The 25,258-nt window shown below is 43.5% G+C and overlaps 1 protein-coding gene across 6 annotated transcripts in view; it reads left to right on the top strand.

Moving 5' to 3' along the window:
* FGF13 (fibroblast growth factor 13) overlaps positions 1 to 25,258 on the top strand; it is a 1,438,916-nt gene that overhangs the window by 1,023,198 nt on the left and 390,460 nt on the right. For all 6 annotated transcript variants that reach the window (XM_069612776.1, XM_069612777.1, XM_069612780.1 and 3 more), the window contains one exon: positions 19,330 to 19,433. In XM_069612776.1, coding sequence (XP_069468877.1) covers positions 19,330 to 19,433 — 104 coding nt within the window. The remainder of the gene's footprint in view (positions 1 to 19,329; positions 19,434 to 25,258) is intronic.

Raw genomic sequence — 25,258 nt, forward strand, 5'->3', positions numbered from 1 at the left:
CCTCTCCCCAGTAAGGTACAGGATGTACAGGACTGGGAGACTCCCACTACTCAAACCCAGGTGCGAGCCTTTTTGGGCCTCACCGGGTATTATCACAATTTCATGGCAGACTATGGAACCATAGCTGCACCACTGACAGCTCTGACTTCACCCAAGCAGCCTAGGAAGGTCAATTGGACTGAAGACTGTCAGAGGGCCTTTGATGGCTTGAAAGAAAGTCTGTGTCGGGCACCCGTGTTGTGTGCGCCTGACTACAGCCGACCCTTTATCATCCAGACGTATGCCTGCAACACCGGAATTGGAGCTGTCTTGTCCCAGTTTGATGACAAAGGGAGAGAACATCCTATCATATTCATCAGTAGACAACTAAAGGGTAGAGAATTTAGGTGGGCTACTGTTGAAAAGGAATGTTTTAGTATAGTTTGGAGCTTAGGCGTTTTAGGCCCTACCTTACGGGGTCTACCTTCAAGGTCCAAACAGATCATAAGCCCCTGAAGTGGCTTATGCAGATGAAGGGTGAGAACCCAGAACTGCTCAGGTGGTCCATTAGCCTGCAAGGGCTAGACATCACCATAGAGCACAGACCAGGGAAGAGTCACGATAATGCAGATGGCCTTTCCAGAAGGTATGTTGACCGTCTGGATGAGGGTGTCTATCCCGTGGGAGATTAGGCACCCTCCACCTCAGTCTGGGGGAGGCGACTGTGATGTTGGAAATGCATCGGAGGGACAGGGCCTCCCTATACTTGTCCTTTACCGCTTTTTATCCTGTGTTCTGTCGTGTTTTCTGCGCAGGAGCTCATGTGGGACTCCTGGTGGTGCAGCTCTCTCTCTTTTGGTTTGGTGAAGGGACCCGTGGGATACCCTTATGGCACCCATGGGTGGGCGTACAACCCTGTGCCCCTAGTGTATGTTTTTGGGCACCTGTGGGTGGTCCGCAGAGCAGGGTATGGGCTGGTGGCAGCTCCATGCTGAAATTGACAGGTGCGCGGAGTATCCTCCATTTTGGGATACCCCGGCCCTGCCATTGGGATCAGTTGATTCCTGATGGAAAACAAGATGGCCCCTGCAGCCTCTTGCCTTCTATTACCCATTACCTTGTTTTCCCAAAGTCCTGGGAAGCCCTGACTCTGTCCCTTCCCCCTGACTGGCTGTTGGGTGGAAATACCATATATGGTGTTGTTGTGAAGGCCCGGCCAGACTAGCTGGAGCCTTCCCGGTGATGTATGTTGTGGGTACCTCCTGTGGGTGGGACCTGGGTGAATAGAGTGTGTGACGAATATGCATTCTGTGTTGTGGGTGTCTAGTATCTGGTGATTGACACAATGACTGAGACAACCCTGCCCGAAACTGGTATGAATGCAGCTTGGAGTGTTGAATGGCTCGGTACGTGTTCCAATACACATAACTTGTTGTGAGTGTCTGGAGAGAAGTGAATGGCCTGAATACCTTGTGTGCCTGATTGGCTGCCTGCCTGCATGAATGCCCGTAGTGGTGATTGGATGCTTGAGTGTGACCCAGCGGAATGAATGGGAGATCAATAGTATATCTGGGCACCTCTTACTGCTAGGAATCGTGTTCAGAAGCTGAAGTCCACTACGACGAGTAACTGGAGTAACTGACGCTTGACCTTGAAGCCCTGCTGGACGAGAAGAATTGCTGTTGCTCTCCTTCACAATCTGAAAGCTGCTGTGCCTCCAAGGACTGACCCAGAGAGGATCTGGTAAGGCGCCCTCTTCCCGAGCTACAAGGGACCATCGTGCACAGCTGATCTTTGCCAAAGCTCCCTGGCAGACAGACCTTCGACAGGCTGCCGACAGAATACGGGGACTGCTGCGGAACTCCAAGGAAAAGTTCGCCGACCGGAGCCACCGTGCTCCCGTTTGCCTAAGAACTTCCATTGATCATCGGACGCTCTCGCCTGCATCGTCATCCGCTTGTCTCCCACTGGAGAAGGCCTGACCGTCGACGCGCCAAGGAGCATCTGCCAGTGGGTTTCCCGCCACCTAAAGACCACAGAGACGCCGACGACTCGACGCCCTTGCTGGGCCACAGTTCTTCATCATCTCTTTACGGTCCAGAACTATCATCACCGAGGTGCCCCGCACGCCTCTTCCTTGCAGGATGCCAACGCTCTGTCATCGACGAGCACCGCAAGGAACGCAGCTACCACTTCACTGCCGTAGTTCAACCTGTTCACCGTCGGACGTTCGACGACCCGTGACTCCCGCCTTAAAGGGAGGGCACTCAAGAAGGGCCGTCGATTCTCCGACACCGAACGCCCAGGTCCTCGACACCTCTCGACGATCCGTGGCTCCTGCCTGAAAGGGAGTCACTCAAGAAGGATCGGTCGACGCATCGTCGGAGTCCTCTACTCCACCAGGTACATTGGGGGGGTAAATCCTTAATAGGAGGAAGTGAGACTATTGAACATATGGACTGGGCTTTTGCTATATCCCTTTATTTACAGGTTGCCCAGATGGGGGGATCTCCACTCAGAACTGTGCCTCGTGGTAGGGGTCAGTATTCTGCCTACTGTTTCAACCATCTTGCGTTCCTTCCTATCTCTATTTGCTGGTTTCCTAGTTATTAATCTGTGTGACATTTTAACCGTACAGTTGATGCACTTTAATGAGATTTGATAACCTTAGTGGTACCACTTTAGAATTGTATATATTTATCATTATTGACTTCCGAGTACAAAGTGCGTTATTGTGATCGTGTACATACCCTTGAATATTAATTATATAAAGACTGTGTTTTCAGTAATACAGTGTGTGGACATTCCTTTGTGGGAGTTCGGGGACTACACTGTACTTAAGAACCTGCCTGCATCACCTCCTGAGAAGCTAGGCCTTGATTGCTCGACCACGTACCAATAATAGAGAATCTTGGCTGGGGTCTTCTGTGCCTCTCCTCTACCATATAGAGAGCGAAGTACAGACACCCCCTACCAGTCTTTACACTGGTTTCCTCAGGAACATTTCCCCCAGCTGCCTCTATAGTTTGTTTGCTTCATCAGGTCTGTGGTTCAGCTTCCATATGTAGACTAAAGGCAACTTTATCTAAACTACTCCTATGTTATTGCTAGTCAATCGTGACTAGTGGGCATGCATTCTTTGATCAAAATGTGTCATCTCTGAAAATGACAGATGGGCCGTCTACCATGTATGTTATCTTTATCTCCTCCCCAACACTGGGATTTCCTCTCTTCTAAAAATTGAGCCAGCCCACCATCAAAAACTAATAGTGGCAAAGCAGTAAGTTCTTCATAGACTTTGCAAGAATGGCTTTGAACTTGTCAATTATTTTAAAGTGCCCTCCCACACATAATCCTAGCCAGCACACAAAGAAAGAAAGTATAATCTTATTGATCTACAGAACATTAACATGAAGCCTTCAATATTAATTTCCCACTGGCATTCTGCTAGCAATTTTTCTGTAGGTTTACGTTGGGGGTCATTACAACCCCGGCGGTAGCCGTGCTGGTAAAAATGGCTGGGGTCCCACTGGAATTATGTTTTTTTCTGGCACCTGTCAATGGGGAATCACCAGGGCATTACAGCCCCGGCGGTCCCTGAAGACAGGCGCCAAAAAAGTAACTCCCCATTCCCATTGAAGTCCCATAGGACTCAATGGGAATGGGTGGGGCAGTAGCACTGGCACCATTCAGCATGGTTCCGGTGATACCGTCAAAGTCTGCAAGCGGGTGCCTTTCCACCCGCCAGGTCAGACCTGGCGGGTGGAAAGGCAACTGCACGCAGAACTCAGTGTGCCGGTCCGGTAACAACGGCGCGGTAGCTTACCGGCACCATAGTTACCGGACCGGCATAGTCATAATGAGGCCCAATGAAAGTGCCAACTTCATGACATTGCAAAAAATAGCTCACTCATGAACTGTCCCAATGTACATTTACAAAGGGGCAGAAAAACAGAATTATATTTCACATTTTTTCTAACCAGGCAATGTACTTTAAAAGGATGTCCTTTTTTATAATATAATGCAACTGAAATATATCAGGTTTGAAAAGTGTTTGTTTTCAATAGAGGGGCTCCCACACTCTTTTGTAATTGCGTGAAACCTGTCAGGCACAACTGAAAGATTGCTGTTTAAATAACACATTGCATTTGATATAACAGCTAGCATGAACCATAAAGCAACGTTTTCACAGTGTTATATGCAAATGAGCAGTACGAGTTGTGACACTTCTTGTAGATCTTCTGCTTTTTTCGCAATATTCATAGAATTGATTTTATTTGAAATGTACCAGTGGTTTCTGGTTATGTGAATACTTTCCATATGCCATTTGTGGCTGACTTGCGTTTTACTTCAAACAGCATCACATGCAATGCTTTCATATCGGTTTGTGTTATCTGTTTGTAAAATATGTATGGTCAGACAATATGCAAAGGTTAAACATATCATAAAAGTGCTGAAAGAATGTCTTGCAAGTCTCTGGTCTGTAGGTAGATTGGGGGATGAGGTTGGTGGGCATTTTGCTTGAGCCACTAGATTGCACCTCAGGGTGTGTTTTTTAGGGTTATGCTAGACCTTCACCCAGTTTGTGATAAAAGTGAGCCATCTTCCATTGACCGTCTTGCTGGACCCATTATTTTGTCAGTGAATATCCATCAACCAATATTGTCTGAACCATTTTGCCAAGACCTTGTTTTCTGATTTGGCTACTAGGACTTTGTCACCGAATTTAAATTGTCAAAACGTTGCTTCCATAGTCGTGCTTTATGGTCAGCTTTGGCATCCTTCTGTTTTTGTTTGTCCAGCTTTTGGATCATTTCCATCCTATCCCCAGTGCAGAGCATCCATTTGTAGGAACTGGAGCTGGGTGCATCATCCATTTCATAAGATGTCTAGGCCACCTCACAGCCATCTTCCAGGGACTAACTCAAATGACGAAAACCCATGGGTTCCTATAGCATCTTTGGAGCAGCAACCAAGGCCCATGGGAAGAAGACATACCAATCCTTCATGGATTTTTCAGTCAGTTTCCAGCCGAGGATTTTCAGATTCTGTTTAAATTGCTCTAATAGAGCATCCATCAGTGGTCACTAAATGGAAGTGTGGAGGGTGTCTATGCAATAGCTGTTTTATCTCAGTCATAAGCCTGGACATAGAAGTAGTTAATTTAACTCTTAACATTACTTTAGGGAATACTACTCTTGTGAAGGATGGGGTTATTTAATGGAGCGTGATTTGGTTGTTTTATACCTCTTAGGAAAAGCTTTAAAATAACAGGTACAAGAGTCCATGATTGAAAGGATGTTCAATACAATGGATGGACTAGGGGGAACCATGATTCCACCCCTATTCTTTAAAAAGGGGTATCTATAACAAAGAGTGGTAAACTGGGACTTTCCGAACATCGTTCTCAGAGATTCACTTGCATGAAGGAAACTCAGTACAGTCATGATGTACCTGCTTGTGCACTCCACCCAGAAAAACCTAGCCAGAATATTTTCTCTCATCGATGTCACCCCTTTGTGCCCTACAGAGAGGTGGGAGTGGACCAGGTCTAGAATGGTTGGCTGGTATTCTGGGGGCTCCAAAACCTAATAAATGGTATATCCTTCTACACAAGGGATGCTCTGGGCTTGATTCAGAAGACCAAAGTAGTGTCCTTGAGTTTGCTTGCCCTCCTCAAGTGAAATGGTGGTCTGGAATGTGGCACACAAAGATGGGTCCTGCCTCTGTTAGACGGCAAACTCTGGTGAAAAGACCCCCACTGGCTCACTGGAAATGTCTGATATTTAAGGTAGATAAGATTTATTTTATTTTATTGTTAATTTATAATGCGCTTAATACCAGCAAGTGGTTTCGAAGCGCGGGGATCAGGATTCAAACCTGTGTTGCACCGTGTTGTCTTGCTTCCAAGACAAACGCGTTGCCCCTGAGCTATACCTCCTCCCCAAAGCCACTCATACACTAGTCTGTCTTTTCCACATGGATGGTCTCTTCAAAAGTTCTAGATACCAAGTTTGCACCCCTGCTGGATCACGAAGAAGCAATAACTATGGCTGAATTAGAGCACCTTCACCATGCCTCTGTAGTCAGGACCACTAACACTACCTCCCATAGTGATGCTGAATATATCAGCCATGCTTGATTTGTCAGTAATTCATCTATGGGTCCCTTCATGTAGGGTCACCAGAACACCATCTGGTAGACCCAAAGGCCCTCTCTCTGTGAACAAGTTTGTTTTATTTGTTAGATTACATTAGAACACACTATGTACACTCACTGGCATGTTTACTGTTATGGAATAAGAGGCATCAAATAGTTACTGCCTCAAGTCTGTGACGAATCTGGGAAGTTCCTCCTTTCTCCCCAAGGGGGACCCATCCCAATTGAGACTAGGGAGTTTAGCCTGATCTGCAAGAACCTCTCAAGGGGTTTAGACAAGTGGGAACTCACTGTTAGGGACTCCTCATTTGGGGACAAGGTTTCCTGAGATAACATGATGACCCCTGAGAAATTGGTACTCTCTACTTACATGGGGACCTCCAATGTTGTAAAGTTGAGGAAGACTTTTGATATTTCTAGCACCAATGCTGAACCCTCTTCAGACTGAATCAGGAATAATCAGAAGCACATTACTCCCTGGGACCAAGACCCATATAAGAACACAGAATCCTTACCTGGAGGAGAAGATAGAGCAGATGCTGTCACGGGAGGCGAGACCAAGCAGAGGATGTGGTGGGCGCATAGCTCACAGAATTTCACTGAGCCCAGGAACACCAGTTGCCAGAGCTCTGTAAACCTGATGCTAAGAAACAGGGGGAGAGAGAGAGAAAGAAAGAGCAGTGATCGCTGGCAAGACCCCCAGAAAGCAGTCGCCACAAGAAGAGACCAAACAGCAGGTAGAGATGATTGCCGTCAACACAGGTCCCAACCATCCCTGGAAGAATCGCCACAAGAAACCAGGTATGTGGGCCATGCATGAAGAAGTGAGACAGGTGGATTAATGCTATGAATTGGGAATCCACACGCAGAATCCTTTAAGGGGTAGATAACCCATGGACAACAGGACCAACAAGTCCTGATTGAAACCAAAAAAGCTACAAATAGAGAAAGTCAATAATTATTTTTTGACTAGTCCCTGAGAGGTGAGAACGACACAGACCCTGGCTAGAAGGGGAGTCCAGAGGCTAGAGGGTCCACAAATAACCTACAGCAGGGCTGAGGGTCCCTGAGAGACATACCTCTGGTAATACTAGGATTCAAGGGAAGCATATTGGCAAATCCTGAGAAGATAAAGGGACACAAACCCCGGCTGGAACTTAGAAGGTGAGTCCAGAGGCTAGACAGCCCACAAATAGCATACAGTAGAGCTGTGGGAGTCTTGAGAAACATAATATCTGGTAATAATGAGAGTCAAGAGAAGTATATTGGCTAATCCAAGGAAGTTAAAGGGATGCAAACCCTTGCTGGAAGGAGAATCCAAGGGCTAGAGACCCGCAAATCACCTACAGCAGAACCGAGGGGTCTTAAGAGAATCAAACTCTGATCATATTGAAAGTCACGAGAATAATATTGAAAGTCAAGAGAATATTTGAGAGGTGTGGGATCCATGCTACCCAGGCGTGGAGAGACTTGGAGGATCAGGCTTCCCCATAGAATGCGTCTGTCTTTGGAATCGATAAGTCAAATAAGACAATGAATGAAAGAATTGAAAGCTTTACTGAATTGATGAACAAGGATTAAGTGCCTTGGGGTTTTTTCTGAAAGAAACATTTATTTGGCTGTTTTGACAATCCTAATGAGAAACCATGTCCTGAGAGGAACGTTACGTTGCAGCAAGGATTGAGTGATTTTGTGATTTTTCCTACACAAACATTTATTTGAATTGATTTTCGTTTTGTGAACTGTTCTTTAGAACACTTACCAGAAACCTGAGAAGAACATGTATGAGGAAGAAAGCAAGTGGGTCAGCTGGGTCCTGTTGACAGACCCCACAGTGAAAACATGTTCTTTTCTTTTCTTCTTTTTTGATAGTAGTAGGGAAATCTAGTTGGACAGATTAGAGTACAGTTTTTTTGTTATTATTATGACATTTGACGAGCAACTTAGTTTTAGTTTCCTAGAAAGGAATCCCTATTTCAGTAGGGAAAGCGAGGTGTTCTCTTTATTTAAATAGAACTAAAGTTCTATTATTTCCTCTTGACCAAGTATTGGTTCTGGTGTGCCACAACTCTCAGAGCGGAGTGATTCCCAGGTGGAAGCAGATAAGGTTATCTGGTGTCTAGTGACAGAGTAGCTTGAGTTGATGGCAAGTTGTTGGACCTGGAATCTGTAGGGGGACAGTTTGGGCCTCATTTCAAGTTTGTCAGATTTACCAGCTGTAAATCTGACAAACTCTGTTACCCTTGCAGGCACTCACGTTGATGGTAAGTCTGCCATTTTATGAGGGGTGGCTTGGCAGAGTTAGCCCCCATTCACAGAGCCCATAGTATTTCATTGGGGTTTTGGAGCATTTACCAATTCCACTCACAGTAAATACTCAATTTTTTAGGAGGTCAGGCAGAGAAAAATCATGGGCTGTAGTACTTTCCTCCACTTGACCTCTACCTCTGGATACGGCGGTGCAGTATGGTAGAAGTAAACCCATTATCACTACTTTTTGCCACACCACCATATGCATAGTTTGGCCCATTTTCTCGCTCATTCTTGTAGTTCTTGGGTGCTGATGTTCTTATTTGGACACTGGCTTCCTGCTCAGTACGTCACAAACAGCCTTTCTGACAGGCTTGTTTATGGGCTCAGATACTGGGGTGCACCAGAGCTTGATTCTAGGTGAGATAGGAATTGTCTCCTGAGGATGAGATGCTCCCACCAAAACAGCAGGTGGTCAGAACAATAGGACAGTGGCAGCAAATCAAATGATGATTTAAGCCTGGATGTGGACTCTGCAGGAATATAGCCTATGTACATATGAAGTTTTAATGTACTGTGCAGATGCCACCTCTGCTCTGTGTCCACTCTTTGGTAAGTCTGGCTCATATTAGGGAGGAAATGAAGAACTACCTGAGAACCATAACTAAAACAAATATATTGATTGGGCTACAAGGCAGACATCAACCTTATGTAGCAATTCTAGAGCTTCAGTATTACATGTGATAAACAGACATGATTAAAAGAGCATACCAATAATACTCTGTTTTGTCACTGGCAACCAAAACATGCTATTAACATATGGCAATGTATATATGTTTGGTGGGAAAATAAATCATACTGTATGTTCTGTTATATGGCATTTGTATTGCGTCCAAAGCCATTGGTATGGCCTCAAAGTGCTGTTGAGTGAACGCCCCTGGAGAACCGAAATACAAGATATGATAATTTAAGGGAGGAATTCTAGAATGCATGTGTGCATTTTAACCAGCACACAGGTAGGGAGGGTCTGTCTAGTCCCAGCTAGCGAAATTGATAGTGGATGGTTGCTGTGATAGACTGTCAGGAGAGTCAGAGAGTCAAGGAGACTGATTATGCACCCTACTGGACCAAACTTTTCTCATTGGAACCAGCTGTATTGTAATGGCAGAGGTGATGTGTGTTTTGAAGTCGAGTAGTGAATTGCTACAGATGTATTCGGGCGAGTAGCCGTGCCTCGAGTAGGATATGGCTATGTTCCAATGTAGTGCTATATTTCCCAGAGGGTCACTGTAAGCTTCGAAATGCAAGCCTAGAGTACTATCCTTTTGGGAAAAGCTCCAGGGTAGGGGCACCAGACAACAGTGAGATTCAAAATGCAACCCCTACAATAAAGCCCCTGATTGGTGCAGCAGTCAGAGGTTGGCATGACAGGGGCACCCATGGCAAGCAAACGGATGATGGAGGTGCCCAGGGAGGTGCCTTTTGCCTGAGTCTTAGCCGGCTGCCTGGGCAAGGCTGCTTTTAGGAGGGGGTTCAGTAGATGAATCACTGGGACAGCTGACCCAGGTGAAAAACCAATCAGGAATCAAAGGGACTGGCACTGGGTGATGACAAGGCAGGGGAGGGAGCGGGTTGGAAGGAGCGAGCACAGTAGCACTTTCATAGATGGAGGGCAGGGGAAAGGAGGGAGGCCACAGGCATTTGCTGTGCACTTAGCCTGGGCGGCCTGGTGCGTGTTTGCCACACCAGCAATGGGGGGAAATATAAGAGGAAGATATCTCAAACAACAATTTACCACCAAGACATGCAATATTACACTTTGAAATTTAGCAGCAATGGAGGAACATAACCTGAAAATGTAATTGAAGAAAACATGCTTCATTTTCAATGTGGATTCTTGTATCTTTGTATTTTTCTCCTGTACATTGTCTTTTTATTTAAACAGCTTTTTTTCCCCTTTTTTCTTTTTAGTAGTCTACCTTTCGCTTGGCCTTGTGATTATGCACCTCATTGACTATTTTGCTTCTCTGCTTGAAACCGATGTTGTTAACACTCACGCGTTTATCCGGGTTCCATGGCCGTTGCTATGCATTACGGCTTTTGCAATGCTTCACTAGACAGGAAGCTTTTTAAAGGTTAATGAGAGCTGATGAGAGTGTTCCTTATAAATCACGGAATAAGGATGCATTGTTTACTGAGCATTCGATGAAACCAATCACTATATATTCTTGTAATGAGCTATGCAACCCATGGCTTGGATTGCAAGCATGTTATGTGCACGTGGAATCATCACTATTGTATTGCTATTTGTAACAGGGTTAGGAAATGGGAGGCTAATCCACTCAACATCATTTAAATTATTGTAGTAAACATACACTACACTATGATCCTAAAATGTATTTAAAAAAACAGTTTCAATGAATGAGGGATGGCTAATTGGTAACTGAAGAGCTGTCTAAATTTCATGACAGTTAAACAGTCACATGTTCAAGATAAGCCCGATTTTCAGCATTGCAATTGTCCAAGTGTGCCGTGGTAGACTGTTTGCCTAATTGCCTGTCATTGTAATGCAGTGTACCACAGTGCTGCAATAAATTAGCTTTGCAACCTCTTTAAATTACTACAAACGCTATTCACCAGTTAGCTATCTGGTCCAGCAATAATTGGAAATTATAAATCTTGCAGTGTAGGGATGCATATATCAGATGATCATGTGGACAGTCTGATTATGGGTTCTGCTTGTGTGCCTTCCATTTGTCCTCATGCATTCTTCTGAGGCGTATCCGGGATTGAACCTGTGTTGCTCCGTGTCGTCTTGCTTCCAAGGCGAGCGCATTGCCCCTGAGCTATCCTCCCGAGACACTGTCATTGTTTTGGTTAAACTCCCTTCCCACTCTCCCTAATTGTCATAATGCTGCTTATTTCCTTTTGTTTTCTTAATACATATTTGCAGTTTTTCCTCAGGAAAAGGACAGATTCAAATGCTGCTTAAAGCCACATTTTGCAAATTTGGATGCATGGGTAGGAGAAGGTCACTTCTACCTTAAGTCGGATACTTGCCTAAAATAGGTTCTACAACTCAACTATTATACCTCTGCATAGACCAGACCCAATAGTAGGGCAGAGGAAAGTGTATGGAAAACAAGAGGAAGTCTCGAATAAATGACCGAAGGGATAAACGACTGAAGGGTTGGGCAGCAGATGGTGGAAGATGCTGAAAGAGCAATGTCCTAGACTATTGTTGCAATCCTGGTTGTGCACTAGCCCCAGGCATCAGCAACACTTAGTTTCCAATGTATCAACTTCTGGACGATTCCTTAACAGTGTTTAAACTTGAGGGACATATCATGAATCCTGTATTTTAACTTTAGCGGCTTACCAATAAACCATTTTAGTACCCGGCGAGGGCGCAATCAGAATGAAACAACCATTCTGATTGGCCCCCGCCGAGGCATTACCCGGCCGGGAATCCCTCGGCCGGGATTCCACAGCCATTGTACCCGGTGGGGGGCGTGGCAGCCCCTCAGCCAATGAGGAGGCTTGAAGAAGGGCATTCCCTGCTCCGAGCCTCCCCACGGCTGAGAGGCCGCCTTCGCCCCCCGCTGGGGACTCAGTTATTGCTTTTTTTTGTTTTCCCTTTCCTCCCTCCTCCCTGCCCTCACCACCCCACTTTCCTTCTGCCTCCTTTGTCCCTGGTGGGGGGCGATGGCAGCCTCCAGCCGTGTGGAGTCTCAGAGTGGGGCCATCCCCGCTTCGCACCTCCACATGGCTGGAGGCTTCCATCGTCCCCCGCCAGGGATGCAGGTACGTTGTTTTTTTTTTTTCCCTTTCCCCTATCCCTTCCCTCCCAACAACCTTCTTCTCCTTTTTTTCGGGAGCAGACGTGCTGGGAACACTTCTGTTTCCAGCGCATCCTTTTCTCCCTCAACCCTTGGTCACTGGACGACCAGTGCCCTCCCCCCACTCTGTGAGACTCATCTAGGATAGGGCTGGGCAGCTTAAGATTGACCAAGCAGGGGTTAAGTAAAGGTATAAAAGTTGATCTAAATTTTGCATATTTGCATCAGAGGTTTACGCTACTTTATATGTCACCTTAAAAATGTTCTAAAGTGTAAAGTATTTGTATCCATTGGATAATGCAAGTTTGATGTGTTTAACACTACTGTGTGATAGTACTTAACTTACTTAAATGTTATCAGCCTCAATGCATATACAACAAATGACTATTTTTTATATATAACTGCTAGTGGGTAAGTGTTTCCTTGAACTAAATTTATGCTCTGAGTTCTGTGTGTCCCACTAGAGCCCTCATCCCACCTAGAGTAAGCCTGGCAGGCTGAACCTAAGGGGTGTAATCCAGTACGCTAAAGGAGGGTTTTCTAAAATATTGTCCCAGACTGGACTTAAAAAAAGAGAAACAACAACAAGGTTGCAACGATTTACAGACTGTGCATATTGTCACAGATGAAATAAAAAAACACACCAAGTCTCAAATAAGGTTAACTTTATTCTTTTTTTATTGTGAGCTGCATAGTGTCCAACAAAGGACAGTCCCTCACTCTCTAGTCTCCTCCATGTCTCCCTCTACCAAGACCAGACTTCCCTAAATCCCAAGGTGGCCACTAGAGTTCAGTAACCCTAAATGTCCAAGATCTGGCAGGCTAGTGGTATGTGCCTAAAGGCAGTACCCTTATCTCTCTTGCTGCTATTTCCTCTCTAACCCTTGTACTCCTGGCCCTGATGTTATTTCCTTCTTTTCTCTTCCTTTTACTCTTCCCTCTTTTCTTCCTCCTACTCTCTCCCTTTCTCTTTCTGTCCCTCCGATGCTGTACCAGCTCTCTCCTACTCGCCTTCACTCTGCTACTCTCCACTCACCACTAATCTCCATTGCTCTCTAACATCCACTCCCACTGCTATACTACTCTCCTCCCATTAATATCTAATACTCTCTTCGGACTGCTCTACTCTCCATTCCAATCTCCACTTCTCTCCTCCTAATGCCCTCTTCTCCCCTGATCTCCTCTCCAGACTACATGATACTGTTTCTTCTCCCACAGTCACCCTCTTTTAACTCTCTTAATCACCGTTCTTACTCATTCTCTGTTACTGCCCAACTCTCCCACTTAGTCTGATTGACTCTCTTTGCCATAAGCACACTCACACACAAGTACCACTTTCTCTCACCAACGAATACTTTGCCTTGCACAAGCTCTCTGTAATTCTTTTCAGTGCTGTACTCCATCATCCTTCCATCTCCTGATCTCTCGGTCGGACTTCTCCTCCCTTGACCTCACCAGAACAACCTACACTAACCCATTCTTCATGTCCCCTTTTACCCTCCTTCCCCCTTCCATTGGCTTGCAGCCTCATTCTGTTCTCCAGGCCAATCTCTGTCTTGCTCCCCCCCATGGGTGGGGTTACAGAGGTGTGAAATCATGAAATGCCCCTTAAGCCCTACCCACTTTTAAAATGTGGGTGCACTGGCATTTTGCAATGGCAGCCCATTGCAGTCAAAGTTGGCTTCAAAGTTCATTTTTCATGGGCTGATGAGAATCCAGCTTTCGGTGTCATTGCAAGCAACTTTCTGCCATCTTCTATTCACTGCCTCATCTCTTGCCATTAGATTGTTTATGCATTCCTTTGCTGAAACCATCTGTGGATGTGGGTGTCCTGAATGGGAAGAGGGAAAATACTGGCCAGCTTTTGTATGGTAGGTATGGGGTGATTGTGAGTGGTACGATGCAATTATAATCAGGAACATGTGTATGGGACAGTGTATGGAGCCCCCTCCAACTCCCTCACCCCACTTCTGAGGCAGGACTGGCTCTGGCAAACACTTTGGTGGGCCTCTTTTCCCAGGCTAAGAGGGATAAGGGTCCTTATCCCCCTTGACACAGTCACTTAAGGATGGTGATCTGTCTCCCTTATTGAACAGATGGCCAGGGTGCATTAGGAACCAAAGCACTAGTTCAGTTCTCATTCCTGTATGAAGAAAAACTGGTTCTAAGATTCCTGTCAAAGCTGCAGATAGGTTGAAGATGTATTCACCACTATTAACGGCAGAATGGTGGAGGTCCTGTTTAAGTTCTCACAAGGAAAATGTTAATTTATTTCACAAATTGCATCCTGAGAACCTGGTTGCATATTATTTTGCATTGTCTATCTGTGTCTTTGGTCTCAAGCCCAGGAGACCATAATTTTGCATTGCTCTCTGCACTGCTGCTCTCCACATAAAGATTTTTTAAAAAATCTCACTGGTTTGATCACACTAGGTTTAGATCAGAGAATGGGAACATAGCCCCAAGACCAAACTAGTTGAGTATTGAAAGATTAGTCTTTCAATGGAATTTTGTTCATGATCACACGTAGAGCTCTGATGCAACCATCAATAGCGTACCCTACAGCGGGCCTGACTCGCATATATTTTACCAGGAGAAAGTCTGACTTTCCCTTGACTTCTTAGACCTGGAGGTGGTCTATGCGGCTTATAAAATATTGACTAGGTCAGGCATAAGTCAGTTATTCGGGGTAACATATTTTGTGAATCGAATAGTCATCTCCAGATGTAAGTCAAGAGTAAATCAGACTTGCTACTCGTAACATATTTGTAAATCGGGACAGATATTCCCTGTCAGTAAAGTGAGACTATGGGCCTGATTCATGGAAGTGTTTTATAATGGCGCAATGCCATAGGAAAACGTTTTGTAAATCAGGCCCTATGTGTGTTCTCCTCTCATTTGGGATATAGTTACTAGGGATGAGCTGTACAAGATTCACTGGCAGCTACATTGCATAACCTCATCACACTGTGGTGCATAGTTTTATTTATGTACACATGCAATTTAATTCATAAATAAATGTTGTCATGCCTATAGCCCCAGCTGGTATCCTAGTCTATTATAGCACAGGTAATGAAACGGGTGTATTGTATACATTGTCTAGGCTGATTGTATCCTGCTTCTCACAAGTCCTTGGATACTTTGCTTCTCTTTCTTTCTAGCCCGCTCTTTAGCTGAGCCTCTTTCTCATCATTCCTCTTTCTGTCTTTGATCTCCTTCTTTAACTATTCTCGTAAGCGTCCTTACTTTTCTTCCTATCCTATCTCTTCTTCCCTTGCATCATATTTGATTAGGATTCCGGTAAGAGGTGAGCTGGGGGACGTGGGTGAAAGTGATAGGCATATGAACACAAATGATTGACTACAAAGGCAGGATTAAGGAGCACAGAATTAATTGTGAACTACTGGGGATGATTCCAACGTGTTAGTATTTTTAAGAAAGTAATAGAAAGTGGTTAAGATTTTCTGTCCATTTCAATGGGCCTTACCCAGGCCTTACCCAATGCCTGTTTCAGACAATGTACTCCTTACTAAAGATCGCCTTGGGTGCCAGAATGTTGCAAACACTTTTCTTTAGAAAGTTAATCTGTATGGGTTGAAATAGATCGTATGTACATATTTGTTCCAGATGTTTTTTTTCTGTTAAATTTCTTTTTTAAGCTTCTATGATTGATTTTGTTGGACTTTTAACATTTTTCGGCTTCATAGTTTAAATGCATTGTCTAGGCTCGGTCTTAGCTAAGCATGGGCCCATCTATCCCTATTACAGTAGCCGCCATTTCTGTTTCTTTCCGGGATTTGGACGTTTTGCTTGCCCTTATGTTCCCATTCGTGGCCTTGTAAATACAATTGTCTGTGTGGGCAGCTAGTCTGGTTGCTGCATTTCTCGAGGAACAGTTCTTTCTCTTCCGATGATGGATCTGTGTCACAGTTGAAAGGTAGAGGAACATTTAGAAAGCAGATAGGAAACAGGAGAATATTCTTTGGAAATCTGAGCCGGAACATGTCTGTATTTCACACATTTGGTTTCCTTCACCAAATTTCTGTATACTTATTGCTTCTGTCTGACATATTTTGCCATGGTAATACTGTTTGTGTTTACACCCAAAGGGTTAGGTGGAATTTTTAAATAGGGTTATTTTCTTCTTGGCTATTTTAATGTGTGAGGTTTCTAAAGAAAGAACATTGCGTTAGGCTGTTTTATTGCCAATTCGTTCAATGGCATTACGTTTAAACTGTGAATACCTGTTTCTGGTGTTTTTTGCTTCAGAGATCCATAAGGAGATCTACCCATATAGAAGAGTATTATGAGTTTTGTCTCTGATTTTGGGGATGCCTTCAGAAGCTAGGAATGTTCTGTAGCACATATCATGTCAATACAGAGAAAAGAGAATTGTGCCAAGAAGTCTTCTTTGTTTGACCCCCGCGTGACTAGAACATTGTTACTGGGTTTGCCTTTTAAGGATGTGGCACCTGGGTCTTGCTGCTGGAGTAAATGGTCATGATTATATGGATGAGATCTTCTTTCCAGGCTGTTGTTTTACCTTGCTCCTTCGGATTTCTTGATACCGGATGGTGCTTCATTGAAATATTCTTTTACTGTGTGGATCAAAGGAACTATTTGATGTGCTGTGGCAATGAGGATACAGAGACCGTGCTGGATCAGATACAGAGTAACCCTTTCTTCACACCCTTCAGTGTGCTCTTCCTAAACTACCTTGCATATATGATATGGCATTTATAACGCGCCTATGCACAAGTGTTTCAAGGCGCAAACTTTTCATTGAGATTGATTACACGAATAGGGCCATATGAGGTTACACAATTAGTTAGCTCTTTTTGTATAGTGGTAGAGCGGTCCTTAAAGTACACCATGTTTGAAAATTAGTTTCTTTTGTTAGATTTTGAATGTGCAGAACCAAGAATGGAATCTAAAACTCTTCGGTCATGAGGATAATAATGCCAGCTGGAAGATGTGTAGGTTTAGTGCTCTTTCATATGTATATTACTCATCTGGGATGCCCGATTTTGTCTGCCTTGAAATTACTGCCCCAATATGTGTGTTTCTCATCCACTGTCCTCATATCTCAAATGACATCTTATCCTGGATTCCAAGGTGATAGCTTTTTCCAGTCGCAGAGCAATTGTGATTGTTTTTATTGAAAGTGGCCCTAATTAAAGGTACCAATGCTTTTTCCATTGTTGTTTTCTTCTGTGTAGAGCATAGAAATTCCAATACCCCAGCCACTTTGCTGCTGGGCTCCTTCACTGTTTAAATCTCTTGTCACAGCCCACAGACCGTCCCATCACTCTTGTAGTAAATCACTTCTCTTGGATTTCACCATGGTGTTGTATTATCTAACCTTGTCAGGGATTGTGCCTTTTTCGGATTGACATTTATGTGTGAGAATTACACTACCCTTTCTTTAGGTTTTCGAATGATAATGGTCTCTTCTTTACCCTGTGAGTGTATTCTGGTTTACTCCCGTTTTCTGTCAAACACCATTAAGTTCTTTCTAGAGCTGTAAACACATCAATGATATCGCTCCCTGCCAATGAATGCCCCTTCACTTGCACAGGAGCAGGGGTCAAAGTTGCAAGCTACACGTCAGTCATGAAAGGTTGCTCGCTGCCTCAATTATCTACACACACACAGCACACCAATGGCGTATTTGACAACAGTCAATTATCACTGGCCAATGGATAGTGGCGAGTGCACATTTTGAGACCTGCTAAAAATATGTTTTACTATTTTGGCTTGTGAATAACCTGACCATGTCTAGATTTTTTCTGTTATCTTTTTTTTATACTTTTTTTTTTCTTTCAATTATGGAGTAATCCTTCTCTCATTGACCTGTCTAGTGATTGCATATTTGAAAGAAACATGTATTCATCATTCACTATTATGTTGCATATACATCAGTTGCAATGTTGTTGTCCACTTGCAATGTAAACCAGGTTTAGCATCTCTCCACGTATGCATTGTATGGTTAATTTACAATCACAAATGAACGCATTGAAATCCTTTATTGGAAGATCTCCAATGGAACATTCTGTCATGCCGCTTTACCATTTAGTACATAGCACTACAGGTTGTATAGTAATACTGTGTGTATAACGTTGTGTTTGAGAACTTCATTCATTCACGGTGCGTCACTCTTTCTCAACTCTCATGCTGGACTTCCTTTGCATCTTGTACTCATGGTGGCCCTGAATCATGCTGTTCCCATCTTCATCTTGTATCCTGGCTTGCAACATTATGTGTTACTACTGTCTTCTGCAATTGTATTCGCTCTCCACTCTTGCTTCTCCACTCTTTTTGACTGCTTACACTCTTTTCTCTCCTCCTTTCCCTTCTCCCTTTTCCTATCTCCTCCCCTTACTTTCTTCTATGCACTTACTCTATCAGAATTGTGCCTGGACCTAATATGATAGCAACCTCGTCTGTTTCCTCCACCCTCCCATTACTGTTTTCTTCCTCCCCACAACCCCTCCAGCACTATCTGAAATGTCGTCATGCCTAGTACGATAGTTGCATGTTTTGTTCCTCCCCTCCCTTTCTGCACCCCTCTCCCTCACCTTTTGTTTTTCTCTGGCTCTACCAGAAATGTCGTACGGTAGTCGCCTGTCTGTTTCCATTTCCTTCCCACTCTCCCCTCCTTTCCTTATCTATGTTTTAGCTCTTGCACTAGCTGAAATGTCGTCAGGCCGAGTACGATAGTTAATTTCACATCCTTACTGTTCATGGCCTGTAAGAATGTGGTTGTATTTTCCCTTGTTCCCTCCCTTGCCTTGAAGCGCTTTGAAACACATTGTGTATAGGCGCTATATAAATAAACGATCATATCATATCAACTGGATAATTGTTAAATTAGATATTGTGTAATTGTGTTATAATCTGGGACTATACTTAACTATACGGGTATTTCCGACTGCATCATTTATTCGACATAGTGTCCACAATTTGTAATTGAATTCTTGTTCTACTTGGCGAATGTCACAAAAAATACCTGTTGTGTACAGTGCTGATGTCTGTATAGCACTATACATTCGTTTGCTGTGTTATTTCCTGTTAATCACCTGTATTCTTCTCTCATTTGCAGCTATATTTAACCTTATACCCGTGGGTTTACGAGTAGTCGCTATTCAAGGTGTTCAAACAAAATTATATCTGGCAATGAACGGTGAAGGCTACCTTTACACATCAGTAAGTACTCCTCGCACACAGATACGTGCTCATGCTTAACAGAGAGAACACGTTTTAGAGCTGGCACTAGAAGGCTTTTTTTAATGTGATGTTGCAATGGCTTTCGGATTCTCTCCGCACAGTGGCTGCCAATCATGTGTGAGTTAGATGACGCAGTGGTGGGTGTTAAATATGCTTTCTGATGCGTTTTTAAATCTCCACTGTTAAAAGATGATTTGATCGTATCTCATGTGGCCTGTAATTGTATCATTAATAGTAATAAATATGCCAACACTATGTTAGAGATGATATTGCAGAACAAATATGTCTGCTGCAATACAAACAGAGCACGTATTTATCCACTTCAAAGACAGTCTTGGTGTGTTTTTGTTAAACGATGTATTCTGTTATTTTTTAATTAAAGAGAATTGTTTTTTCGAAATCCACAACCATTACATAGAAGGCTCTCCCTTTACACGGCTTGGTGAGTGGTATCTTTTTTTTAATTTTTCTAATAGGTACTTCCTTTCAAACAATACAAAAAAAAACGAATTGTACAATTTCATACTATGAGATTTTTGTTACCAACCAGATTTTTTAAATCAAATTGAGCTGTTTCATTTTAATTTTCAAAAACGTAATTAGCCTTTTATTGCTTTGCTTTTTGGTATTGAGATGAGTTTGAGCTGAATGCATTGGTGGGGATATAATCTGAGCAGCTGTATGTGTTTTCATTTTCTTCCGGAAAATGTTGGAACCCCAACATAGCCTTTTCCCATCAGAACCATGTCTTGAATCGTGCCTGCAGAAATACATTTACTACCAAGTGACCATGTTCATAGGCTTGGCAATGCACATATTGTATTGCTCTTTACATGTATGAGAATTAACGGCCACTATTTTTCAAAGAGGACATTTAGGCTATGAATTGCAATGGTCATGCACACTTCAGATTACTACGTAATCATTACAGTAGCACCAGTAGGAAATAAAAAAAATAAATGTTGAGCAGTTTAGGATGTGACTGAATTTTGAGATGAAGGAATGCATAAGGGGCGTTCTGCAGATGAGGAGGGCAGGGCAGCACTGCAGTGCCTCTGTTTTTGCACCGTTCAGCTTGAGTTCGCTCTTCCCTATAACTTTCCATGTCTAAAGAGTTATGCAATGTGTTTCTCTGCTGATGCTGTGAACTACAACTTTCATCAGCCCTAACCAGAATTACCAATGGCAAACCACCCTGGGAGTCGTAGTTGAAAACATCTGGAGAGCTGCAGGTTTTAGGCCCTTGGAGGCTGTGTTGAGTAATCTGCAACCCTTCTGATGTTTTGGCCTACAACTCCCATTAGAAGTAGCCAGCAGAGTTAATGGTTGGGGGTCCTGGGAGTTCCAGGCCCTTAAATATGGAGGGACTCGGGTTGTAACACAAAAACGGTGCAAAACACCTATAGAAAATATAGTGCAATACATTCAGCATTCATTCAGAAGTGAGAGAGTGGTCTGGGTGTTCTGCTAGTGTCTTCTGCATAGAAACAGAGCCATATCAGAGAGAGGAAGAGCAGCTAAATGCCCCTGCTTCACAGATGACTGCTCCTATCAAGCGCGGTAATGCCACCTGTCTAATAGCGGATAGAATAAGAAGATAGATTGTATCTTTACTAATTAGAACACGCGCTCTTCTCTCATTATGTATACTAATGAGTCACTTCGTACATCGTGTGACTCTAACTTTCAAATTCTTGGTTATAAAATTCTAGAACAACCAAGAACGCTATATCTTGCCATTACATTCTTTTGGCTGATAGTCTTGATTCTCTAATCATGAACTTGGATAAAGACTACACAGACCTAATTGATAAACAGTGGAGAAGATACATCAACAATCCACTGAGATCAATTGTAAACTGCATCTATAGGAAGAGTTGCTAAATGCCCTCTCTAAAGTTATCGTGTCTACTGGTTTCAGTGTTTTTGTATTGCTTGTACCCACTTTCTTCAGGACAGTCCTCACAGTTAAAATTGTGGTCTACTCACAGTAACACCGTACTGAGGGTTCTTACCACAAATCTGTTGCATTATGTCAGTGTGTTGGTCTGAGGCCATTACTTTTATGTTGGCTCCATGTAATTCCATACTACCACTTTTTGTCATGGACTGTCTAATGTTGGTCCAAACTCAGCCTCTGTTTCACTTAGAAAAGGGGACCCTTCAGTGCCCGTTCAGACTTATTCCCATGCTGCAAATCACATTAGTCTAGCACTGTAATATTTTTTGATCTGGTGTCCGCCACGTGTTTACTAACCTCAGATTGCCCAAGACTGATGTAAGCAGTGGAGGCTAATGAATGTTTCAATTGGTGGGGTGTAAATATTTCCCACAGATATGCCAGAGTAGCCGAACATAGCGAGGGGGCCCAAACCAACCATGGGGATTCAGGGATATTTTGCCCAGAGAACTTTACGTAACTGGGTAACAAGGCTGACAGTTTGTGCCCACGAATTATAGGCCTATAACAACAGTCCAGTTTCTTTTCAAAATTCTCCAAAAAAAACCTATAACCAAGTCCAAGCTCACCTGGAACAGAACCATCTCCTTGGTTCTAGACAATCTGGGTTCCTTCCTAACCATGGTACGGAAACAGCCCTACTGGATCTTAAAATCCATAATGGATTCCATCAGAGACTCAGGTAAACTCTGCATTCTCCTCCTCCTGGATCTATCCACAGGGTTCGATCTCGTGGATCATAATAAACTCTGCTCTACCCTAGCTAGAGACTTCAACTACTCCGCGGGCGCAACCATGTGGATTACATCCTTCCTTGCTGATCGAACTTCACCTGTGCCCATTGGCGTCCCTCAATGTTTATGCCTCTCACCCACACTCTACAATGCCTACACAAAGCTTCTCTTCTCAGCATTAGACGACATGGGTGTCATCTACACCAACTTTGCAGATGACACCCAGATCCTCATCGCACTCTCAGGGAACTACATCCAAGATACCCTGATTATCAACAAAATCTATGCCATAATCCAAAATTGGATCGCATTAAACAGTCTCTGCCTCAATGATGAGAAGACAGAGATTCTCATTGTGGGCCCACAATCTAAAATAAGCACTCTTCACCCTGACTATTATGCCATCAACATAGATGGCACTAAAATACCAGTACTAAAGCACGTAAAAACTCTAGGAGTCTACCTAGATGCTAACCTTTCCATGACTAAACACATCAACACCCTTTCATCTTCCACCTCCTACACCTCCAAACTTATCATGCTTAGTCGCCAATTCCTGAACCCTACCAATTGCATCACAGTAGCCAGAGCCTTGATCTTATCAAGAGTTGACTATTGCAACATGCTATTACCAGCACCTCCATCACAAATCTCAGCAAATTACAACTCATACAAAACAAAGCCCTTCGAGCTGCCGTCGGAATAAGAAAATCTGAAAAGGGAACAATTGGCTACAGTCATCTTCAAAGCCTATGTATCACCTTCAAATGCCTCCATAAAAATGCACCCATCTACTTACACCATGCCATTGCCAAAAAAGAAATCACCAGATCCCTCAGATCCAACAACCAATCATTCTTAGCTATCGCCTGTTACAAAACACTAGAGCAGGGGGCAGCAGCTTCCAATACCTAGCCCCCAAACACTGGAACTCATTGCCCCTCACCATCAAAAATGAGGAAACATGCACAGGTTTCAAAAAACGGTTAAAAACGTGGCTATTCAATCCTTACCAATAACACCTACCATCACAATATATGTAGATAGCTCTGCACTTGTATATACCTTCCTGCATTGTAAATTATTATATTTCATTTGTATATTGTGTTCATTTTCTATGATCTAGTAATGTAACTGTGTCATAATGGCCCAATGAATGTATGCCTTATAAAGTTGTCTGTAACCTTGCCGTGATACCTAAGGGTCTGGGCGTGTAACCAAATTTAAATAAATAAATAAATAAAGTGATCCCACTATAAAAATGCAAAAGGTGCAAGTCATCAACGGTGCACCGGAGCAATTTCTTATGCATTTTCATGATGCGTTTGCCCACAATGTATGCCATTATAAAAACATTTTCACCTTGACTGTATGCATACATGTCCACACTTTCTGTCACTAGTCCTATAGAATACATTCGTATTTGCTTTGTGCATAATGTCAGCAATGATACTGTAAGAAACCATGTCCAAGTCCATGATTGTTCTGCCAATATATGGCATTATCCTCATTTAAGGACATAATCCTCTTTGCTTTGCATTTAAAAATGCAATGCCATGATAAGAAAACCGGTCCAAACTGGCTGCACAATGCAGGCCAATCTAGAAAACCTAATAAAACTTAACATTGTTGCTTTACCCTTGATTCCCAGTAAAAAACAAAATGTCATGCAACAGTAGGAAATGGCTAGACTGGCTCACCCGGAACGCCATTATAGTGACCATCATCACTCATGCACCCATTATAGAATTCATTAACACATAAAGAATAGCATGCACGTGCATCCTTTCTTGAATGAATGACCCGGAAAAGCTGTATCTGAAGAGGTGGTCAACATGAGTATTAAGTCACGATGGATTCTTTATCTGATGCAGTCTAAGCTGAACCATATTTCACTGAACTGGTTCTTAAAGTCAGATATTCATAGAGGTGGCATCAGATACTGCACATTCAATTGAAGACTGAATAAGAGTTTGATGCGTGTAAGTGAGTAATGTACCTGAGTGCTTGCTTGTTTAGCGTCTCAGTCTCTTGGTATCCAAGAATATAGTTAATAACCTAATAGGAATGCAGGTTTTTTTTAACAATTATTTTGCTTTAGCATTTTGATAAACATAATAACAAGCCCACGTTTCCACTGTCATCCCTCCTCTTCCCTCCACCTCCCCCAGCTCTTTAGAGCCTAGCCCCCTCACCCTCCCATTCCCCCTCCAGCCTTGATCCATAATTAAACATCTTGAATTGTTTACGTGCGTTTGATTATGTATACCGATAAATGTCCGAGTGATCCCATGTCCCACTGTGCCTGGTGTTTAATCTGGGAACCCTGACTGCAAGTTCATTCCTTCAGGGAGGTTAGTCATCCGGGGATGTTTGCAAGTCGGCGAGGAGAGTACCCCATTCATTGCTTGTGGATCTGAGTCATCACTCGTATGTTTGTGTATAATTGCTTTTTCTGCCCTTGCCTATTTCATTAGGTCCTGTACCCATTGGCTTAGGGACCCTTGGGGCACTCCCAAGAAATGGCCATACGGCTTCTCAATAACACCAAGAGTAGGGAGGCTAACTTGTTTATACATTTCCTTTTTTCCACCTGGAAGAGCCCTCACAAACAGATTTTGGGGGCGTATTCCAGCTGACTACCCAGTAACCGATTCACTCTATCCAGTACTCTGTGCCAAAACTGGCCTATTATGGGGCACTCCCAGACCATATGCCAGCCATTTAGCAGAACCCGGCTAATCTCTCCCACATCCGGGCCATGTTCTGTGCTATCTTTATTTATCAGATGCAATTTCCATAGGGTGATGCAAACTCAGTGCAGAATGTTGCATTGAATTACCTTAAAGCTAGCATTTGTGATACCTTGACGAACCCTCGACTGGTAACTTGCAGCTTGAAACACTCCGGATTCAACATATGAGGGTGATTCCATTCTCGTTTGCTCAAAGCAAATAATGAATCTGAAGGGTGATCATTCATAGAAAGCAATGCAGGTTAAACTCTTCATTCATGCCATTGGGGACCATGAAGTCATGTCCGTGTACCCCAAAGGCTTCTCTTTGTGCTCTTCTGCAATCATTGGTGACGTAATCCAGTGGACTCATACT

The sequence above is a fragment of the Ambystoma mexicanum genome, chromosome 5p (assembly GCF_040938575.1).
Source record: "Ambystoma mexicanum isolate Mex_15411 chromosome 5p, UKY_AmexF1_1, whole genome shotgun sequence".
Lineage (NCBI taxonomy): Eukaryota > Metazoa > Chordata > Amphibia > Caudata > Ambystomatidae > Ambystoma > Ambystoma mexicanum.